The 22,114-nt window shown below is 42.2% G+C and overlaps 1 protein-coding gene across 1 annotated transcript in view; it reads right to left on the minus strand.

The window, feature by feature from the left end:
* The window catches only part of ASCC3 (activating signal cointegrator 1 complex subunit 3), a 1,202,160-nt gene that overhangs the window by 493,918 nt on the left and 686,128 nt on the right, over nt 1-22,114 (minus strand). Inside the window, exon 14 of the mRNA XM_063917038.1 lies at nt 13,348-13,482. Within this exon, the coding sequence (XP_063773108.1) occupies nt 13,348-13,482 (135 nt within the window). The remainder of the gene's footprint in view (nt 1-13,347; nt 13,483-22,114) is intronic.

A 22,114-nucleotide genomic window follows, 5' to 3' on the forward strand; every position in this document is an offset into this window, starting at 1 on the left:
AAGTCCTCTTTTGCCAGGGTATCAAATTTGTAGAATTTTACAAACGTGTTTTCCCCCGACCACGTAGCTGCTCGACAGAATTGTAATGCCGAGACCCCTCGGGCAGCCGCCCAAGATGAGCCCACCTTCCTTGTGGAATGGGCCTTAACAGATTTAGGCTGTGGCAGGCCTGCCACAGAATGAGCAAGTTGAATTGTGTTACAAATCCAACGAGCAATCGTCTGCTTAGAAGCAGGGGCACCCAACTTGTTGGGTGCATATAGTATCAACAGCGAGTCAGATTTTCTGACTTCAGCCGTCCTTGAAATGTATATTTTTAAGGCTCTGACAACGTCCAACAACTTGGAGTCCTCCAAGTCGCCAGTGGCCGCAGGCACCACAATAGGTTGGTTCAGGTGAAACGCTGATACCACCTTAGGGAGAAAATGCGGACGAGTCCTCAGTTCTGCCCTATCCGAATGGAAGATTAGATAAGGGCTTTTATAAGATAAAGCCGCCAATTTAGATACTCACCTGGCGGAAGCCAGGGCCAGTAACATAGTCACTTTCCATGTGAGATATTTAAAATCCACCTTTTTCAATGGTTCAAACCAATGGGATTTGAGGAAATCTAAAACTACATTTAGATCCCACGGTGCCACCGGAGGCACCACAGGAGGCTGTATATGCAGTACTCCTTTAACAAAAGTCTGTACCTCAGGAACTGAGGCCAATTCTTTTTGGAAGAATATTGACAGGGCCGAAATTTGAACCTTAATAGATCTCAATTTGAGACCCATAGACAATCCTGATTGTAGGAAATGTAGGAAACGACCCAGTTGAAATTCCTCCGTCGGAACACTCCGATCCTCGCACCACGCGACATATTTTCGCCAAATGCGGTGATAATGTTTCACGGTGACTTCCTTCCTTGCCTTAATCAAGGTAGGAATGACTTCTTCTGGAATGCCTTTCCCTTTTAGGATCTGGCGTTCAACCGCCATGCCGTCAAACGCAGCCGCGGTAAGTCTTGAAAGAGACAGGGACCCTGTTGTAGCAGGTCCCTTCTCAGAAGTAGAGGGCACGGGTCGTCCGTGACCAACTCTTGAAGTTCCGGGTACCAAGTCCTTCTTGGCCAATCCGGAGCCACTAGTATTGTTCTTACTCCTCCTCACCGTATAATCTTCAATACCTTTGGTATGAGAGGCAGAGGAGGAAACACATATACTGATTTGTACACCCAAGGTGTTACCAGTGCGTCCACAGCTATTGCCTGTGGATCTCTTGACCTGGCGCAATACTTGTCCAGTTTCTTGTTGAGGCGAGACGCCATCATGTCTACCATTGGTCTTTCCCAACAGTTTATTAGCATGTGGAAGACTTCTGGATGAAGACCCCCCTCTCCCGGGTGAATATCGTGTCTGCTGAGGAAGTCTGCTTCCCAGTTGTCCACGCCCGGGAAGAACACTGCTGACAGTGCTATTACGTGATTCTCCGCCCAGCGAAGAATCTTGGCAGCTTCTGCCATTGCACTCCTGCTTCTTGTGCCGCCCTGTCTGTTTACATGGGCGACCGCCGTGATGTTGTCCGACTGAATCAACACCGGTTTTCCTTGCAGGAGTGGTTCCGCCTGGCTTAGAGCATTTTAGATTGCTCTTAGTACCAGAATGTTTATGTGAAGAGACTTTTCCAGGTTCGTCCATACCCCCTGGAAGTTTCTTCCTTGTGTGACTGCTCCCCAACCTCTCAGGCTGGCGTCCGTGGTCACCAGGATCAAATCCTGTATGCCAAATCTGCGGCCCTCCAATAGATGAGCCTTTTGCAACCACCACAGAAGATATACCCTTGTCCTTGGCGACAGGGTTATTCGCAGGTGCATCTGAGGATGCGACCCTGACCATTTGTCCAACAGATCCCTTTGGAAAATTCTTGCATGGAATCTGCCGAATGGAATTGCTTCGTAAAAAGCCACCATTTTTCCCAGGACTCTTGTGCATTGATGTACAGACACCTTTCCTGGTTTTAGGAGGTTCCTGACAGGTCGGATAACTCCTTGGCTTTTTCCTCGGGAAGAAAAACCTTTTTCTGAACCGTGTCCAGAATCATCCCTAGGAACAGCAGACGTATCGTCGGAAAACAGCTGCGATTCTTGGAATATTTAGAATCCAGTCGTGCCGTCGAAGAACTACTTTAGATAGTGCTCTTCCGACCTCCAACTGTTCTCTGGAACTTGCCCTTTTTAGGTCGTGCAAGTAAGGGATAATTTAGATGCCTTTTTTCTTTGAAGAAACATCTTTTCGGCCATTACCTTGGTAAAAAGGCCCGGGGTGCCGTGGATAATTCAAACGGCATCGTCTGAAACTGATATTGACAGTTCTGTACCACGAACCAGAGGTACCCTTGATGAGAAGGACAAAATTTGGACATGGAGGTAATCCTTGATGTCCAGGGACACCATATAGTCCCCTTTTTTCCGGTTCGCTATCACTGCTCTGAGTGACTTTATCTCGATTTGAACCTTTTATGTAAGTGTTCAAAACATTTTAGATTTAGACTATGTGTCACCAAGCCGTCTGGCTTCAGTACCACAATATAGTGTGGAAAAATAATACCCTTTTCCTTGTCGTAGGAGGGGTACTTTGATTATCACCTGCTGGATATACCGCTTGTGAATTGTTTCCAATGCTGCCTCCCTGTCGGAGGGAGCCGTTGGTAAAGCAGACTTCAGGAACCTGCGAGGAGAAGATGTCTCGACTCTCCAATCTTTACCCCTGGGATAATACTCGTACGATCTAGGGGTCAACTTGCGAGTGATCCCACTGCGCCCTGAGACTCTTGAGACTACCCCCCCACCTTGAGTCCGCTTGCACGGCCCCAGCGTCATGCTGAGGACTTGGCAGACGCGGTGGAGGGCTTCTTTTCCTGGGAAAGGGCTGCCTGCTGCAGTCTACTTCCCTTACCTCTATGTCTGGGCAGATATGACTGGCCTTTTGCCTGCATGCCCTCATGGGAAAGGAAAGATTGAGGCTGAAAAGACGGTGTCTTTTTTAGCTGAGATGTAACTTGGGGTAAAAAAGGTTGGATTTCCCAGCTGTTGCTGTGGTCCCCAGGTCCGATGGACCGACCCCCAAATAACTCCTTCCCTTTATACAGCAATACTTCCATCTGCCGTATGGGATCTGTATCACCTGACCACTGTCGTGTCCCTGACATCTTCTGGGAGATATGGACAACGCACTTATCTTGATGCCAGAGAGCAAATATCCCTCTGTGCATCTCACATACATATATATAGAATGCATCCTATTAAATGCTCTACATGAATAAAATATTTTCAGTCAGGGAATCCGACCAAGCCAACCCAGCACTGCATCTCCAGGCTGATGGCGATCGCTGGTCGCAGTATAACCACCGTATGTGTGTATATACTTTTTAGGATATTTTTCCAGCTTCCTATCAGCTGGCTCCTTGAGGGCGGCCGTATCTGGAGACGGTAACGCCACTTGATAAGCGTGTGAGCGCCTTATCACCCTAAGGGGTGTTTCCCAACGTACCCTAATTTCTGGCGGGAAAGGGTATAACGCCAATATTTGCTATCGGGGTAACCCTACGCATCATCACACACTTCATTTTATTTTATCTGATTCAGGAAAAACTACAGGTAGTTTTTTCCACTCCCACATAATACCCTTTCTTGTGGTACTTGTAGTATCAGAAACACGTAACACCTCCTTCATTGCCCTTAACGTGTGGCCCTAATGAGAAATACGTTTGTTTATTCACCGTCGACACTGTATTCAGTGTCCGTGTCTGTGTCTGTGTCGACCGACTGAGGTAAATGGGCGTTTTTAAAACCCCTGACGGTGTTTCTGAGACGCCTGGACCGGTCCTAATAGATTGTCGGCCGTCTCATGTCGTCAACCGACCTTGCAGCGTGTTGACATTCTCACGTAATTCTCTAAATAAGCCATCCATTCCGGTGTCGACTCCCTAGAGAGTGACATCACCATTACAGGCAATTTCTCCGCCTCCTCACCAACATCGTCCTCATACATGTCGACACACACGTGCCGACACACAGCACACACACCGGGAATGCTCTGACAGAGGACAGGACCCACTAGCCCTTTGGGGAGACAGAGGGAGAGTCTGCCAGCACACACCAAAAACGCTATAATTATATAGGGACAACCTTATATAAGTGTTTCTCCCTTATAGCATCTTTTATATATATACAATATCGCCAAAATCAGTGCCCCCCTTCTCTGTTTTAACCCTGTTTCTGTAGTGCAGTGCAGGGGAGAGCCTGGGAGCCTTCTCTCCAGCTTTTCTGTGAGAGAAAATGGCGCTGTGTGCTGAGGAGATAGGCCCCGCCCCTTTTACGGCGGGCTCGTCTCCCGCTATTTTTGAAGTTAGGCAGGGGTTAAATATCTCCATATAGCCTCTGTGGGCTATATGTGAGGTATTTTTTGCCTCTAATAAGGTTTTTATTTGCCTCTCAGAGCGCCCCCCCCAGCGCTCTGCACCCTCAGTGACTGTTGTGTGAAGTGTGCTGAGAGGAAAATGGCGCACAGCTGCAGTGCTGTGCGCTACCTTTATGAAGACTCAGGAGTCTTCAGCCGCCGATTTTGGACCTCTTCTCTCTTCCCTCGTTGCAGTGATCCTGTTGCCAGCAGGACTCACTGTAAAGTAAAAAACCTAAGCTAAACTTTCTCTAAGCAGCTCTTTAGGAGAGCCACCTAGATTGCACCCTTCTCGTTCGGGCACAAAATCTAACTGGAGTCTGGAGGAGGGTCATAGGGGGAGGAGCCAGTGCACACCACCTGATCTGGTAAAAGCTTTACTTTTTTGTGCCCTGTCTCCTGCGGAGCCGCTATTCCCCATGGTCCTTTCAGGAACCCCAGCATCCACTTAGGACGATAGAGAAATGTATTTACATTTATATTGTGCTTTATGTTATTTGACTAGTCATGCCTCTCTATCACATTATTACAGCAGCAGTCTGTGACAATGGTGATGGGTTACCTTAGATGTCAGTGCGGTCATGTGACCGGCGCAATGACGTCACTCTGTAAGCGCCGCCGGCTGGGTGTGTTGTCCCGCCCCGGGAAACGCCATGCAGTCACTGGGTGAGAAATCTTTTAAAAGGTGATCTTGTATTGTATGTATTGTCTGATGAAAATGCCGATATTGGATTAAAGAGCATTGAGACATTGCTATCCACGCTGCCTCAAGTGTCTACTATATATCTGGAGTGCCGCTGTTTACACTTTGTTTGCATCCACCTGCCATGCAGGCACCCTGTTAAGTACTACTTGTATCAGGAGTGCTGGGCCTCTGGATTAATAATAATAATAAATATATATATATATATATACACACACACACACACACACACACACACACACACACACACACACACACAGGTTGAGTATCCCTTATCCAAAATGCTTGGGACCAGAGGTATTTTGGATAACAAATTTTTCCGTATTTTGGAATAATTAGATACCATAATGAGATATCATGGGGATGGGACCTAAATCTAAGCACAGAATGCATTTATGTTACATATACACCTTATACATAACGCCTGAAGGTCATTTTAGCCAATATTTTTTATAACTTTGTGCATTAAACAAAGTGTGTCTACATTCACACAATTCATTTATGTTTCATATACACCTTGTATACACAGCCTGAAGGTCATTTAATACAATATTATTAATAACTTTGTGTATTAAACAAAGTTTGTGTACACTGAGCCATCAAAAAACAAAGATTTCACTATCTCACTCTCACTCAAAAAAGTCCGTATTTCGGAATATTCCGTATTTCAGAATATATGGATATGGGATACTCAACCTGTGTATATATATATATATATATATATATATATATATATATACATATATATATATACTGCAAAGTGAGAACGCTTTAATAAACAGAAGTGTTAGTAGTTTATTTTTATCAAGTATCAAAATGCAAAGTGAATAAACAGAAGAGAAATTTAAATCAAAATAATATTCGGTGCAACCACCCTTTGCTTCAAAACAGTAATGATTATTCTAGGTACACTTGCATTCAATTTTTGAAGGAGCTCAGCAGAGAGGTTGTTCCAAACATCTTGGAGAACTTACCACTGATCTTATGTGAATGTAGGCTTGCTCAAATTCTTCTGTCTCTTCATATAATTCAAGACAGACTTGATGATGTTGAGATCAGGGGGCAATATCATCACTTACAGGACTCCTTGTTCTTCTTTACACATGATGTAGTGCTTAATGACATTGGCTGTATGTTTGGGGTCGCTGTCCTGCTGCATATTCAGCATAACGAAGAATAAGGGAGTACTGGAAGTGATGATTTGACCCCCACAGAGTCCTGATCTCAACATCATCGAGTCTGTCTGGAATTACATGAAGAGATAGAAGGATTTGAACAAGCCTACATCCACAGAAGATCTGTGGCTAGTTCTCCAAGATGTTTGGAACCTCTCTGCTGAGTTCCTTCAAACACTGTGCTCAAGTGAACCTAGAAGAACTGATGCTGTTTTGAAGACAAATTGTGGTCACATCAAAATTTATTTGATTTAGACTTAACTTCTGTTCATTCACTCACCACAGAAAAAGTGCTAAATAGCTCATTGCTGAATATCACTACAGTTGTCTTCAAAGTAATTCCTTTGGGAAGCTATGTACTTTTGACAGTGCCTAATACAACCTTCAAACAATTTTGGGGACTGGTGACTATAGAGGGTGTTCCAACACATTTATTTGTTTAGTAGCTAAAAACTCCCTCACAGACAGTACTGTGTGTTCAGATGTATTGTCATGATGTAAAATCCATTGAGTTTGTAAAAAGTTTGGGTCGTTTCAGTCTAACTTTTTTGTGCAGCCTTTTCAGTATTTTACAAAAAAGTAAAACTTGGTTGATTGTTTGTCGATGTTCACTTGATCTGCTATGCTCCTGACAGTCAGCCGACGATTTTCATGCACAATTTGACAAACATTTGCAATGTTTTTTTTAGTTCTGCTTGTTGCCAGCCATCCTGATCTCTCTTCGTCAGTGACATTTTCTCTTCCCTCAGAAAAATGTTTCAGCCACTTGTAAACTGCTGCTTTCTTCATAGCATTATCCCTGAAAACTTGCACTAACAGTTCTCTGATTTTGCTTCCACTCTTGCCACATTTAACAAGAAATGTGACGTTCGTTCATTGCTCTAATTCAAGCTCTGACATTCATGCAACGGCACACCGAAACACACAGACAATAATAAACACCACTCAGGAAGAGACTGCCATAGATCAACAACAACACAGCTATGAAACGCTGATATGCCAACATCAAACCATGCTGATGTTTTTGTCCATTGTTGACACGGCAAGCACACGGTGGCAAGTTTGCAAACTTAATTGTCAGACTTATAAAACATATGGACCAGCACTCATTTAATTATTTCAGCTGTGTAGGTGCCTTTGTCAAAATCATATAGAAGCAAAGGTGTTTGAAAGTAACGGCCTCATACATACATATCCTAAAAAACACTGCACGGTACTCAAGGTCTTCTTAATGAAAAAAGAGAATTATGTATAATGGAGACATATCTATATATATCTATATCTATATATGTATGTGTATATATATATATATATATATATATATATATATATACACACACACACACACACATATATATATATATAGAAGTTCCAACATACGGCACTCAGCGGGCTTAATCATCCGGAATAAATCACAATGCAGGCAGCATAAGCTTTGCAACGTTTCGGCACTTTATTTGCCTTGGTTATGCTGCTTGACGAAGGCAAATAAAGTGCCGAAACGTTGCAAAGCTTATGCTGCCTGCATTGTGATTTATTCCGGATGATTAAGCCCGCTGAGTGCCGTATGTTGGAACTTCTATACACTATGGAATGAGCACCGCGGCAATATTACAGGAAGTGTGAGTGCCGGTTACACGAATTGTATATATATATATATATATATATATATATATATATATATATGGTGGTGGGCAAAATTTAGAAATTTTTATGTTTTTCAACTTCAAATGCTTATGAAAACTGTTACACGTCATGCAGTGCATTGATTCATATATCAAATTAAATGAAATTTAATGCTAGATTCAACACCATAAACATAAGTCAAATATTTGCATTACAAGGGAAGTTATGCAGTGAAAACAACACTTAGGGTGAAAATCTGTCTACTTATGACAGTGATCTCCAAGCCGTAGCTCGCGAGCTACCGGTAGCTCGCCATAGTATTTTTGGTAGCTCACAGAGTACACAGGCTTGGGCAGTCACTGACACTCCTCCTCCCTTCATTGTTAATGTGCCGGCCGTCAGCCAATCAGTGCACGTGGACCAGCAGTGGCAGCACCGGATTGGCTGCCGGACTGCGAGTTTTGATTGACTCCCTTACCGGCATCATATTTTTAATTCCCCGCCGGAGACTCTGTCACCCTCACTGCTACCACTCTCCGGACTTCACAGGAGTGGCGCGCGCTGCGCTGTCCTCCCCTTCCGTCCCTCATACAGGAGGAGCAGCATCGGTGGCAGTAGAAGAAGCCAGCAAGTGTTAGCACTGTGTGGGGCACTGTATCGAACACTGCGGGCGGAATTTTAAATGGCACTGTGGGGCGAATTGTATCTGGCACTGGTGGGCATTATTTGTGTATCTGGCACTGCTGGGGGCATTATTTGTGTATCTGGCACTGCTGGGAGGCATTATTTGTATATCTGGCACTGCTGGGAGGCATTATTTGTATATCTGGCACTGCTGGGAGGCATTATTTGTATATCTGGCACTGCTGAGGGGCGTTATTTGTGTATCTGGCACTATGCGGGGGGGGGGGACATTACTTGTAGTTGTGAGGACACACCCACTTTTGTGAGGCCATAGGAACACACGCATATTGGGGAGAGGGGGTAGCTCCTTCAGAGGTTTTATTTTCCGAAAGTAGCTCACACCCCAATTAAGGTTGGAGACCACTGACTTATGATGTCACTGTCCTATCAGTATTTCGTTGGGTATCCTTTATTTTTCAAGACAGCAACACAGCGATGTGGCATTGAGCCAACCAATGTTTGGAGATCTTCCTTCTTTATTATGTGGTGCCATGAGACAATTATAGCCTCAATTAATTATCTTTTATTGGATGGACGCCTCAGATGTACTAGTTTTTTTCAAAAGGAACTACAAATGGGTTTCAGGTCTGGGCTGTTTCCTGGCCATACCAGAACCTGTATGTCATTCTCTGTGAACCACTGTTTACATATCCATGCAGTGTGGCAGGGAGCTGAATCCTGCTGGAAAAAAAATGGGGCATTATCTGGAAAAAGATCCCTTATAAAAGGTAGAAGTTTTCGTTGTAGGATGGTGTCAATGTACTTTCTGCTGTTCAGTATGCCATCTATGACATGAAGGCGGCCTACAGCATCTGCTGTCATACATGCCCAGATCATAACACTTGTAGGATACTTTGTTGTCGCTTGAATGCAATCTGGATGTACCTCTTCCCCGATGCGACGTCTCACATATTTTCTCCCATCACTACCACATATCGATATCTTAGTTTCGTCACTCCATATCACTTGTTTCCACCGACCTTCTGTCCATGCAATATGTTCTTTTGCACACTGTGTTCGTTTCTGCCACTGCTTGTTATTCAGGAATGGCTTTTTTCGGGGAATCCTACATTTTAGGCCAACCTCCGTTAGTCTTCTCTGTACCGTTCTTGCACTGACAAAAACACCAGTTGCACTCAGTTCACTGCTAATGGCCGCAGATGACATCCATCTGTCCCTGACGCAAATTTGTTTTATTCTCCTATCATCAACAGCTGTTGTGCACTTTTTCCGGCCTTTTCTTTCCTTGTTTTGTATAGATTGTGTTTCCTGATAGCGTAAACAAAACTCCTGATGTTGTCACATTCCCACCAACTTCTCTTGCAATTGCTGCATACGAAAGACCATTTTCCCGTAACACCACAATCCTGGATCTCTTCCTGGGTGACCAGTCACCACTTTGCCTGGACGACATTGTTGTATTTATTTTTTACACTGTCAAAAGCACTAAACAATACACACAAACATCCAACCGTAATTGCACTTCAGTAACCAACTTTATTCTGCAAAATGAAAAAGCCAAACTGACCTTTCTCACCTTTGAACATGACCTTGCACCTGCTCATAAATGACATTCCGATTGGCTGGTAGTAGCTGTTACTACAAGCCGCTTTATGAATCACATGCATCTGTGCTTCTTTGTCTAACTGAAAGTAGCATAACTTCCCTTGTAATGCAAATATTTTACCTATGTTTATTGTGTTAAATTCATCATTAGATATCCTTCATTTGATATATGAATCATTGCATTGCGTGAAGTGAAACAGTTTTTATAAGTATTCAAAGTTAGAAAATATTAAAATTTTAAAAAGTGTCCGCAATTTTGTCCACCACTGTGTATATATATATATATATATATATATATATATATATATATATATATAATAGCAGAGACTAAGGCACACTGGTAGTGACGTGAGAAATGAATGTTTAAGAAACCTAGCTTTGAATCTAAACCACGAGTGCTTATGTTAGATAGTATATGGTGAACACTCCTCAACAAAAATTATGAGTGGCAGCTCATTGAAAAATAGGTGATGTGATGGTATACACATCTAGATAAATGCAAGAAATAGAGAACAATTGAGTGCCTAATAGCGTATATAAAGGTGCTTGGAAAAATTGTGAGAATAATGTGAACCAAGAACTTATCTGGTTTCATAAATTCTCCAAATAATCGATCCTCATTGGCAACATCATATATGAAAATAATATAAAATGATTTTTTTAGCTAATGTCTATTTTTTGGAACTCGTATCAATATTCATGTCCATATTAATGCATCCTTTTTTAAATATTTTGGACAATATCTTTGAAGAATTTTCGTGGTTTATCATTAATTAATGGTTTTAGTAACTACTGGTTTATGTGTGAGCAATGTAACATCTACACACACTTGAACAAATCTCTTCGTTTCAAATTCCACAAGAAATAATTATCTGCATAACAAACAGAAAAAAAATTAAGAAAAAAACAGCTAATGCAATCAGAGACATTTCAAATATGCAACAATGAAAACAAATATGTGCCCCAACTCAAAGTTCGCAATTCATATGATGACATTAAGGACACTTTTATACAGTATATATTTTTGACAGGCAGTTTTCTAAAACTTTCTTGACATGTGTAATGATGTAAACAGGAAGGTTTTAATTTGCCAGGAATAAATATGAAGCTGAAATGTATGCGGCTTAGTTTCAATACTAATTGAACATTTAATGGATAAAAATCAAAACTATTTTTCCAACTGAAAAGGCCAAAATTAAATTTTTATTTTTCTGCTAACTTGCATGAAAAAGAGTCACAGAATTATGCATATATTTCCATGTACTGATCATGTTTCCTCGCTAAGTGAAAACCTGCAGTTTCCCATGGGAAATAACTAAATTAAAGACACAGACGCATAGAAGCATCACAAGCGCTGACTGCAATTACCTGCTTCAGCAACATATTCTCAAAGGCATAACAATCACAACATTATTCTTGTCTAGCAGCTTGATATAAAAATAAATATGATATATAGCACATATTAAATGCTCAGACTTACAAAAGTGATAAAGACACATGCAAAATACTTTTAGTTTCTGCAAATAACAATGTTCTTCTAGGCCAGAGGTTCTCAAACTCGGTCCTCGGGAGCCCACACAGTGCATGTTTTGCAGGTAACCCAGCAGGTGCACAGGTGTATTAATTACTCACTGACACATTTTAAATAGTCCACAGGTGGAGCTAATTATTTCACTTGCGATTCTGTGAGGAGACCTGCAAAACATGCACTGTGTGGGCTTCCGAGGACCGAGTTTGAGAACCTCTGTTCTAGGCACTATAAGCCAAACAGACCAATGTGATCATGTAGCTCTCTGTTTGCTCAAACCTCATCTGTTGTGATACACAAGTGTTTACATTTAACATTATTGTTAAAAAAAAAGTGTCAAGAAGTGTGATCATAATAGTTATACGTTTATGAATACCTTCAACTAGACCAGTGGTTCCCAAACTGGATCCTCAAGGACCTCCAACAGTTCATGTCTTCCAGGTCACCTAGCAGGTGCACAGCTGTATTTATTACTCACTTATCTCTATGTCTGTCTGTTACCACTTACTTTTGTGTTATCACTGTTTTTCCATCTGTAAAGTGCAACAGAATATGCTACACTCGTATAAGAAACTGTGAATAAATACATTCTGTTAGGAGACCTGGAAAACATGAACATGAGGATAGAGTCTTGAGGACAGAGTTTGGGAACCACTAAACTTGATTAGGACAGGGGTCGTCAAGTAGCCTTGGTTATATTACAGTGTCTAATTGATCACCCAGGTGTTATCCAGTCAGTCCCAAAGCTTGCACTTTCTGGCTTTTTTTTTTTTTGGGGGGGGGGGGGGGGGGGGGCTGCGATCGTGAAAACACATATGTCAGGGAGTTTATCCCAGATCTTGTGTTTTTGCCCGAAAGTTATATTTTTTTCTAGAGCAAAAAAAAAAGGGATTTACTGGAACTGCCTGAACAAAATATTGGACAATAAATTGCAGTGAAGTCCATTTTTTTTGTGCATGAAAAATTAATGGACACAGTTAAATTCCCCCCTAAATTAGATCTTAAAATTTGATAAGTAGGTTGAAAGGGAATAAAAAAACAAAAAAAAAAACAAATGAAAATATATAATGAGGCACAATTTACCAGATGATAAATAGCTATGCATGTCCTTTTGCATATTCCTTACTAGCAGACAAACCTAATTTTTAATTAATCAGTAAAACTACTTAAAAAGTGCACCCCCACCACCCAAAAAAACAAACACTGCAGCACTCAAAAAGTTACATAAAATGTGTTGACTATGTTAAAATGGTTAATAAGCTTTCTGCTAAATATGTAATTTTACATCAACATGCTTATATGACTAAATTGGCAGGAGAGATGAGGAAATACACTCAATCTTTAATCAGACTAGAGATACAAGTGGCACTAAGTAGGGCATGCAGCCCCCTGCTAATTGCAACATCTAAAATGAAAGCACATCCTCCTCTACAAACCAGGAGCATTTAAAAAAAAAAAAAAAAAAATGTACTGAAAAACTAGTGCGTGTTTGTTCCACACTTCCCCACAAATGGATATAGCGGAAATGTTACAGTAACAAATTCATGTTTTTGTCTTGTGAACATCTCTTGTAGGTCTGACAAGTTCAAGAACAAGGTAAAAGGTAGATAATGCAGCTCTTACCTGCTTTTCAGCATGACCATAATCAGATCCTTGGTTTGGCAAGAAATATAAAATGTGGCCATTGTTTTTTGCTAACTCTCTCAAGGCCATTGCTGTCCGCACAGTGGAATTTCTGGCATGAACAAAAACCATCACCTTCACAAATGAGAAAAAAAAGCAGATATAAGTGAGATTATACTAGAACATGCATATAGCAATTTAACAGGCACTAAATATAAAAGAACAACCCATTAGAATAATTGCAAGCACAAATTCAGCAGTTTAAAGGTAACAGATTTGCATGATAAAAACAACACTTTGTACATCACAGTGGTAAAATATGATTATATAATGCAGGATATCATTCTTTAGAAGTGTTTCTAAAATTTCAAACTTACCATTTAACTGAAAGACATAAAAAAGTAAATATAGTAAGTAGTACATAATATTGCTCAATATTTAGGAGTAGAAATCAATTAGCAATGATCATGTTTACCTGTTAATTCTACTTAAAACAAAAGAACCAAAAATGGTTTTATAGCAAAGCTGGTGAAGAGGCCCCCATACTGTACCTCAGCCGATACAATTGCTCGACCCATCGGCCCCACTGTGTATATATACTGGAACGATAGCCACAGCAAACCAGTCCACGATACACACGGATGGATGGATGAAGTGCACTTCACCAGGCTAGTCTTTAAATGCAAAAAAGTTCACATGTATTTATTTTATTGAGTCGACGTTTCGGCCATACGCACTGGCCTTTTTCAAGACATTCACAGCATGGCCCCAATATCACCACCACTTCAAAAAGCACCTGTGGACTTAGGATATATACTGTTATCAATGGTAAGTTCTTACCATAACGTCTATTTCTCCTGCAGGGTCCACAGGGTATTCACAGGATGCATTGGGATGTCCCAAAGCAATTTAGTGGTGGGGACGCTCCTGATTAGACAGGAGAATCCTTTGCCCGAATTCAGCGTCCTGAGAGGCAAAGGTATCAAGGCATAATGTCTAATGATTGTGTAAATGGGGAACATGTGTCTACCGAACATATCTATTCTGCGGAAAGAACACATTGTGCTGTCCATAATGACTTATCTTACAAGTAGTATGAGCACAGACATTAGCCGGAAACAGGGAGATCAGCTCGAGAATATGATTCTGAAATTTTCAGCTGAAGCCACTTCACCAGTGTCTGCTTATCCGCAGGCCATCCTCTCTTGTAAAATTCATAGAGTATGAAGAGTATCTGTCTTTCTGATGGCACTGGTATGATACACGGAAATCCTTAAGGCACGGACTACATCCAACGCTGCATCTCCTGCAGCAAAGTCCGGCCCCTAGAAGAACGAGACTACATTTTCTTCATTAAGATAGAATTTAGAAACCACCTTAGGAAAAAACCCAGATTTGGTTCGAAGAACTGCTCTATCTGGGTAAAAAATTCAGAAATGGAGGATGGCATAACAATGCCCCTAAATCTGAAATTATTCTAACTGAAGCAAAAAGTCAGTTGATAGAGAACTGTAGCTGTCAACCATTTAAGATCCAATCTTTCAAGTGGTTCAAATGGGACAACCTGAAGGGCCTTTAGGATTAACTAAGATCTCAAGGCACTGTAGGAAAAACAAAAGGAGGTTCAATGTGTCGCATTCCTTGGAAAAAAGTGTGCCCGTCCTGTAGGTAAAAATTTCCTTTTTGGAACCATACAGTCAATGCTGACACTTGCACTCTCAAGGAAGTCAGCCATAACCTTTATGCATTCCTGTCTGGAGGAATGATAATATTCTGGAAACTCTGAAAAACCAAGGGTTAAATTTTTGACCCCTACTCCACTGAATATAGACTTGCCATATTTGGTGATAAATGCGAGCTGAGGAAATTTCCCTTTGCTCTGAGCATAATTACCTGTTGTAAGAGTCCTCTCGCCTTCAGGATGGAGGTCTCGAAAGTAATTTCATCAAAGACAGTCGATCCAGGTGTTTGTGATAACCAGGACCCTGAGACGGTAGATCTGCCCGTTGAAGGAGTAGGAATGGAGCATCCATCGACATCCTCTGCAGATCTGTATATCAACGTCTTCTGGACCAAGCTGGAGCTATTAGTATCACAGCACCATAACCTTGTCTTACCTTTTGTATCACCCTGTATCACAAGGCGATTGGTGGAAACACAGTAACCAGAAAAAAGTTGACAAGTCATCCACAAGATCGCCCTCGGATTTGATCTTGACCCTTATGCATTCTGACAGGATGGCATGAGATGTTTTTCTGGTAACACCCATTCTCTACCAGAGTTTTTAAGACCTAGGGGTGTAAGTCCATACAATTACCTGAAAGGCGAGTTGATTGAGAAAATCTGCTTCCCAGTTTAGGACTGCCGGAATGAGTACTGAAGACAAGGCTGGATAACGAAGTTCTGTCCACCTTATAAAGTGTGACTTACCTTCTTCATTATGTTCTGGCTGTGAATAAATGCTTTTATTGACAGGTAACATTACTTCCTTGGTCCACTGCCCCTGGAGGCAACTCCTGCCTGACACTTCACCCCAGCCCACAGGCTGGCATCCATTGTCAGAGTTGCCATCTGATATCCAAATGAGCCTTCCTTTGACCAGGATAGGAAGTCCAATAACTATCAAGCTAATGATCTCCAAACGTCCTGTCACGATCCTGACTGTAGTTCTCGAATTTGGTGACTTACCCCTGCCATCTGTCCTGGATCCTGTGCCTTTTTGCTCACTGAGATAAACAGCATGCCAATACCATGAGTTTCCTGAGTTCTCTGCCTGGAAGGTAATAGTTAACGAGCTCCACCTGTGGTGATCTTCTGTGTGAGTCTGAATTCAGCAATCTGAAATTTAGGCCTAAAAAGCCAGCATCCTCTGTTTGTTTGCAGAAGTTCAGGCTTCAGTGTTCTCTCGGCCTGCTAGGCCTCGCTCCACTTCACAGCATAGTCTAGAGTACTCACATGACAGTGACTGTTCACCTGACCCAGAGCTGTCCAATCATGTGCAAGCCTGAGACTCTCTGAATCACCCGACACTGCTCACCAATCACCAAGGACCAGGAAGTATAAGTCTGAAGGCTGGAGTTGGAAATGCTGGCAGTTCCTCGTGTCACACACAGCTCTGTGTGAGCTTTGAAGCTGAGCTCCCTAAAGGTAACCCTTGTACTTCAGTTCCTGTAAAAACTCTGTTCCTTTGTTACCCAGTTTGGATTACATTTGTGTTGCCATTGATATCCAGTATTCCACAGTCTCAACTTAAAGACACAGCTGCAGTGTTTCATCTTAAAGGCACAGTACAGTATTCCACAGTTTCAACTTAAAGACACCGCTGCAGTGTTTCATCTTAAAGGCACAGTACGGTATTCCACAGTCTCAACTTGAAGGCACATTTGCAGTGTTTCATCTTAAAGGTACAGTCGCAGCATTCCACAATCTCAATTGAAAACCACAGCTGCAGTATTCTACCGTCACAGCCGCAGGGTTCTTCAGCCTCATACTAGAGTTATAGCCACAGTCATCGTTCTACTTTCAGTTGCGTTTCCAGTTATATCCGGTACCAGCCCGCATTACAGTTGCATCCCAGTCTCACCAGTAACCAGTCCGTCTTACTATCTTGCCAGTAACCTTGAGTACATAAGCACCTACTCCTGTGACACTATATCCAGTACAGTCTCACCTATACATTCATCATCCTGCTATCAAAGTCCCTGGTGATCCAGTAGTCAGGATACAGCTTCCTCTGCCGAGGCCCGGGTTCGATCCCTGGTCAGGGATTGCTCCTTCTTCTCACCGATTCCTACAGACCAGCCTAATATTCACATAGTCCTCCAGTTGCCCGCACAGACTTCACTAACACCGGGATCACAAAACCACAGTCATGACACGTCCAGAGGAAGACCATAATCTGTGCTTTTATTGTCTGATGAAAAACTTTTTTACCAGGAAATGATCAGACAATGCAGATATACCATCAAATCCATCACACACATTACCGCGTGAATGGATACCGTTTGATTGTGTAGCAACTCCTGAATCCTTCAGTGAGTTTTGGATATTTTGTTCAGAGGTAAATTACTCTCTGAATACCTAATTACAACACAGCCCCCAAATAAGTCATCCAATGTGACGGATCCAGAACGACTTTGCCCAATTTATGAGCCAACCAAATCTTTGTAACAAGCTGTTGCCTATTACAGATGACAGTGAACAATTCCTGAGACTGTGCCAGGATTATTAAGGTGTCAAGTTATGGGTTTTTATAAAATACTTATCTCCTGCTAACAGAGATAAGATGACATCACTACCATAATGTTGGTGAATACTCTGGAAGCTGTGGTCAGTCCAAATGGTAGGGCCTGAAATAGAGGCTGGAGGATAGAGACCTAACATAGCACTGATGGAACAGTGCTATAGGAACATGCGGATAAGCATCCTGAATATTCTGGAATGCCCTAAAACGTCCTGCTCTATGGCTGAAATAATGGAACAAAGTCTCCATGTGACACCTGAGGTACCCACAAGTACTTGTTCAGTGCTTTGATATTGAGTATGGGCCAGAATTACCCATTTGGCTTCTGGACTAGAACCAGGTTGGAATCAAATATTGTCCTCATTGTGCAGGTGGAACTGATTATCACTCCTGACTGAAGCACCTGAACTGCCTCTTGCAAAGCCCTCACCTTCGTTTCCACTGAAGACGGGCTGGTACAATTTTTAATGAGGGTGTTTCCTGAAAACACCTACAGAACTTGGTATTACCAACCTAGTACTAACCAAGACCAACACTGCTTAGTTTCCAAGGTCAGATAAGATTGTGCCTGTCCAGTGTGGTGTGGCTGTAGATCATACCGTGAGATACCGCTTTTGCACCCAGATATCTGTAGTAGACTGCTGCCAGCTCTGTGCAAACTGAAAAAAATCAGCCTTACACGCTGGGTCGCCCCAGGCGGAGGCCCTCACCATCATGCTGATGGCTTATCTTCAGATTCAAAAACCGGTCCTCTGGCAGCCCAATACCTTTTAGTGCTACCAGACTTGTTTGTATTGAGACTGTTTGCCTTTTACCCTCTCCTTTTGCTTTTCCTTGATTCCAAAAGGACCGGAAAGCTGGAAATTGATCTGATTTCAATACTGTTAATTCTTTACCAAAATAATATTTCCAGTAACAAGATAAGAGTCCAGAACCTTCCTAGATTCTGAGTCAGCCTAAGATGTACATAGCCAATCCGCTCTGCAAGCTGCTGCTGCTGTCTGAGAGACAATTGTACCCATGTCTAGGTCCGCTTATCGCTGCCTGTTATGCATTATGGAATTTTTGCTTTCTAGATGCCATCAAAAGATCCCCTTTCAATGCATCAGCACAGGGTGTCATTGCTTACGCTATCTGAGCTAAAGACAGGGCTGGTCTAATTATCGTCCCAGACAAAACAAGGTCTTTAGAAAACTATCGTCCTATCCGTGACATCATTAATTTATGTTGAAAATAAAAATAATGTAGACTTTTGCACCATTCTAAGATCTGCAAATCTACTTTGGGAGCCACCCCCAGCTAGACGAGGATAATTGGAATTCCATTTCCTGGAATTCCAACTTCCTACTGGGCATAACCCAACATAAATCGGCTGTTTTGGGACATTTAAACTCTGCTGCCTTAGTTTCTAACATAGTTTTTGCTGCTTCCGAGGATAGACTGGCTTACATAGCACTAATTAGCTCAGGTATGTCCACTGAGCTGAGACCTTCCGAAGTGCAATGAGTCCTCAGCTAAAGATGTGTAGACTGTGAAGATGTTGTATCATGTCCATGTAATTTACTTACCACCCGCCTTTCAGTTTGCCTTTATTAAGAGGCTGCCATTCCCTAGGTGGATAACCTCAGAATGAAAATTGCATGTAAGGGTTAGTAGGATAACCTATCGCTGGTATAAGGGCTGGCATAATCTGCTCAGCTACATTAGATAATGTCTGTGCAAAGTAGCCCACAAAGGTTCAACCAGAACCTATGACTGCCTCTGTTACTGAAGAGGCTTTGGGGACAACTAAACCATTTTGCACATAATCCCATTGAACCAGTCCTGATAGGTTAACCTAGCTCTGCAATACAACATGAAATGAGTGATGGTGCTGCTGTGGAAAGTGTATTTTCGTCACTCTTGCCACTCTTAGACATGATAAATAAATCACACACCTTTAATTTGTGACTGTAATCACTTTAAAATTTGTTAAAGTGACATACAATCCAATCCTACCCTGCTTTGCACCAGCATTGGGGATCGGAATACACAGAAAAGCTGACATAATTTTATAGTAGAGTCAGCAATCACACTAGCTGTCAGTCACAGGTTATACATTAGCATAATAAGCAATATGAGCACATAATCAACTACAAATACATTTCAAGTATGTAGGAGAAACATATTACTGCATTACCTTATATAGGCATTTGAAACGTATTCAGTTTAAGAAAACCACAGCAATAGTTATCAGACTCCTATGCATCAGGTACTTTATCTAACTATTCGTACTTAAAGGTAGATAGAGACTTTGGGGTAAATTTACTAAGGTGGGATATATTTAGAACTGGTGATGTTGCCCATAGCAGCCAATCAGATTATATCTATTATCTGCTAGAAGCAGCTAGATAAATGGTAAGTAGAATCTGATTGGTTGCCATGGGCAACATCACCTGTTCTAAAAATATCCCACCTTAGTAAATTTAGCCCTTAGTGCTGTATTACCCGGCTCAGTAGAGTGAGATACAGGGAGACACATTCCGCTTCCAGGACCGATCAATACGTTAGGGAACGCTTAGTGGATCCAGACGCTAATAGCGTACAAATTGCTCTGTGAACCTAAAGTGAACACAGACGCCCAAGTGAACACTGACGCACCAGTCACACAGCCGCCTATGCTGCGACTGGGTCCCCTTAGTACACAGCGTCTTAGACGGAAAACATTTCATGGCGAGAAACTCAGAGGAAACTGATCATGAACCAGGCAGAGGGGCACCCGGGGAGCGTCTGATTCCCCACAGCTACACCAACCCTAGGGATCGCAGCCTCTTACTACCGCTGGAGCCTATGACCCCTAAGGCCTAGTGCTGGTGCACTCTTGGTGGCAGCCGCATAAGCGACTGTTTGGTAGTCTCCTCCCAAAACAGTGCGGCTGTGTCCGCTTTCCCCCTCTAAGCGGAACCGATGCCTTACCTTCTCCCCGTACTCCGGTCAAAGCCTGGTAATGTCTGCTGGACCTGTTAGTATATCCGACACAGACGCCCGCCGGCTGATAAAAAATGCAACCCTTTGACCATGGTCCGGCTCCTGCCGCACCAAACAAAAAACTGATTTGCCCAAGCCAGGAGGCGGGCATGTATGGACGGGCCTATTGCATGCTGGGAGGCTGAAAAGCTTTGACCGTTTGGTACAAATCCGCTGTTGCTCCACCATATCCAAATGTATCCTGTGGATAACCTGTGGACCCTGCAGGAGAAAATACTTGTTGTGGACGAAACACGTTGAGGGAATACTCCAGTTGTTTGTTACAGGGATGTATGCTGTACTCTCGTGACGTCTTGGGAAGCTGCTTTTTCTAAACTTATATGTATGTATGGAATTTTAACTTATTAATTATTGTAACAGAAAATACTTCTAACACTTTGCTGTCATCTGGATTTGACACCAGGATATTGGTGAATAACACTCCTAAATGCTGATTTGGCCAAAAATGATAACCTTCTGCCTAGTTTAAAGAGTACATGTACATCTTTTATTTCCATTTGGAAAATTCACTGAAAATTGGTATGTACTGCACTAGGAGATGCTGTTCTCTTGTCACTATTCTTTCAGTTACTATTACCGATGTAAACCATTGGAGTCGACTACACAAGCTGCCACTGAAACCACACAGGAAGTGCACCATGTGAAAAAGGGAAGTAACATTCCTGTATCACACCTTTGTTTTTGTTTTCTATGTATGTATGATTAATGTTACGAGCAAGCGCCAAAATCACCATTGTCCATAATATATAATCATTTCAAGCGATTATGCTTTTTATGCCTCAAAACCCAACACTGCTACCAACCCGTTCTACAATAATAGTGATGCCAAAAATCCTTACAGTATATTAAAATGCACTCATATATTAACAGGACAATGGTGACTTGCACATAAAATGTATATATCTTTCTGTGTGTGTGTACATCAAAAAATTACAGACTGTATATTGTATACTGTATATATACTGTATATTGCAAGACACAGGCCCTCATTCCGAGTTGTTCGCTCGCTAGCTGCTTTTAGCAGCCGTGCAAACGCTATGCCGCCACCCTCTGGGAGTGTATCTTAGCTTAGAAGTGCGAACGAAAGGATCGCACAGCGGCTACAAAATAATTTTGTGCAGCTTCAGAGTAGCTCCAGACCTACTCCTAGCTTGCGATCACTTCAGACTATTTAGTTCCTGTTTTGACGTCACAAACACGCCCTGCGTTCGGCCAGCCACGCCTGCATTTTTATCTGGCACGCCTGCATTTTTCCGCACACTCCCTGAAAACGCTCAGTTGATACCCAGACACGCGCTCTTCCTGTCAATCACTCTGCAGCCAGCAGTGCGACTGAAAAGCTTCACTAGATCTTGTGTGAAACTACATCGTTCGTTGTAATAGTACAACGCACGTGCGCATTGTGCCGCATACACATGCGCATAAGTGACAATTTTTTGACAGATCGCTGCGCTGCGAATGAAAGCAGCTAGCGATCAACTCGGAATGACCCCCATA

The sequence above is a fragment of the Pseudophryne corroboree genome, chromosome 4, assembly GCF_028390025.1.
Source record: "Pseudophryne corroboree isolate aPseCor3 chromosome 4, aPseCor3.hap2, whole genome shotgun sequence".
NCBI lineage: Eukaryota > Metazoa > Chordata > Amphibia > Anura > Myobatrachidae > Pseudophryne > Pseudophryne corroboree.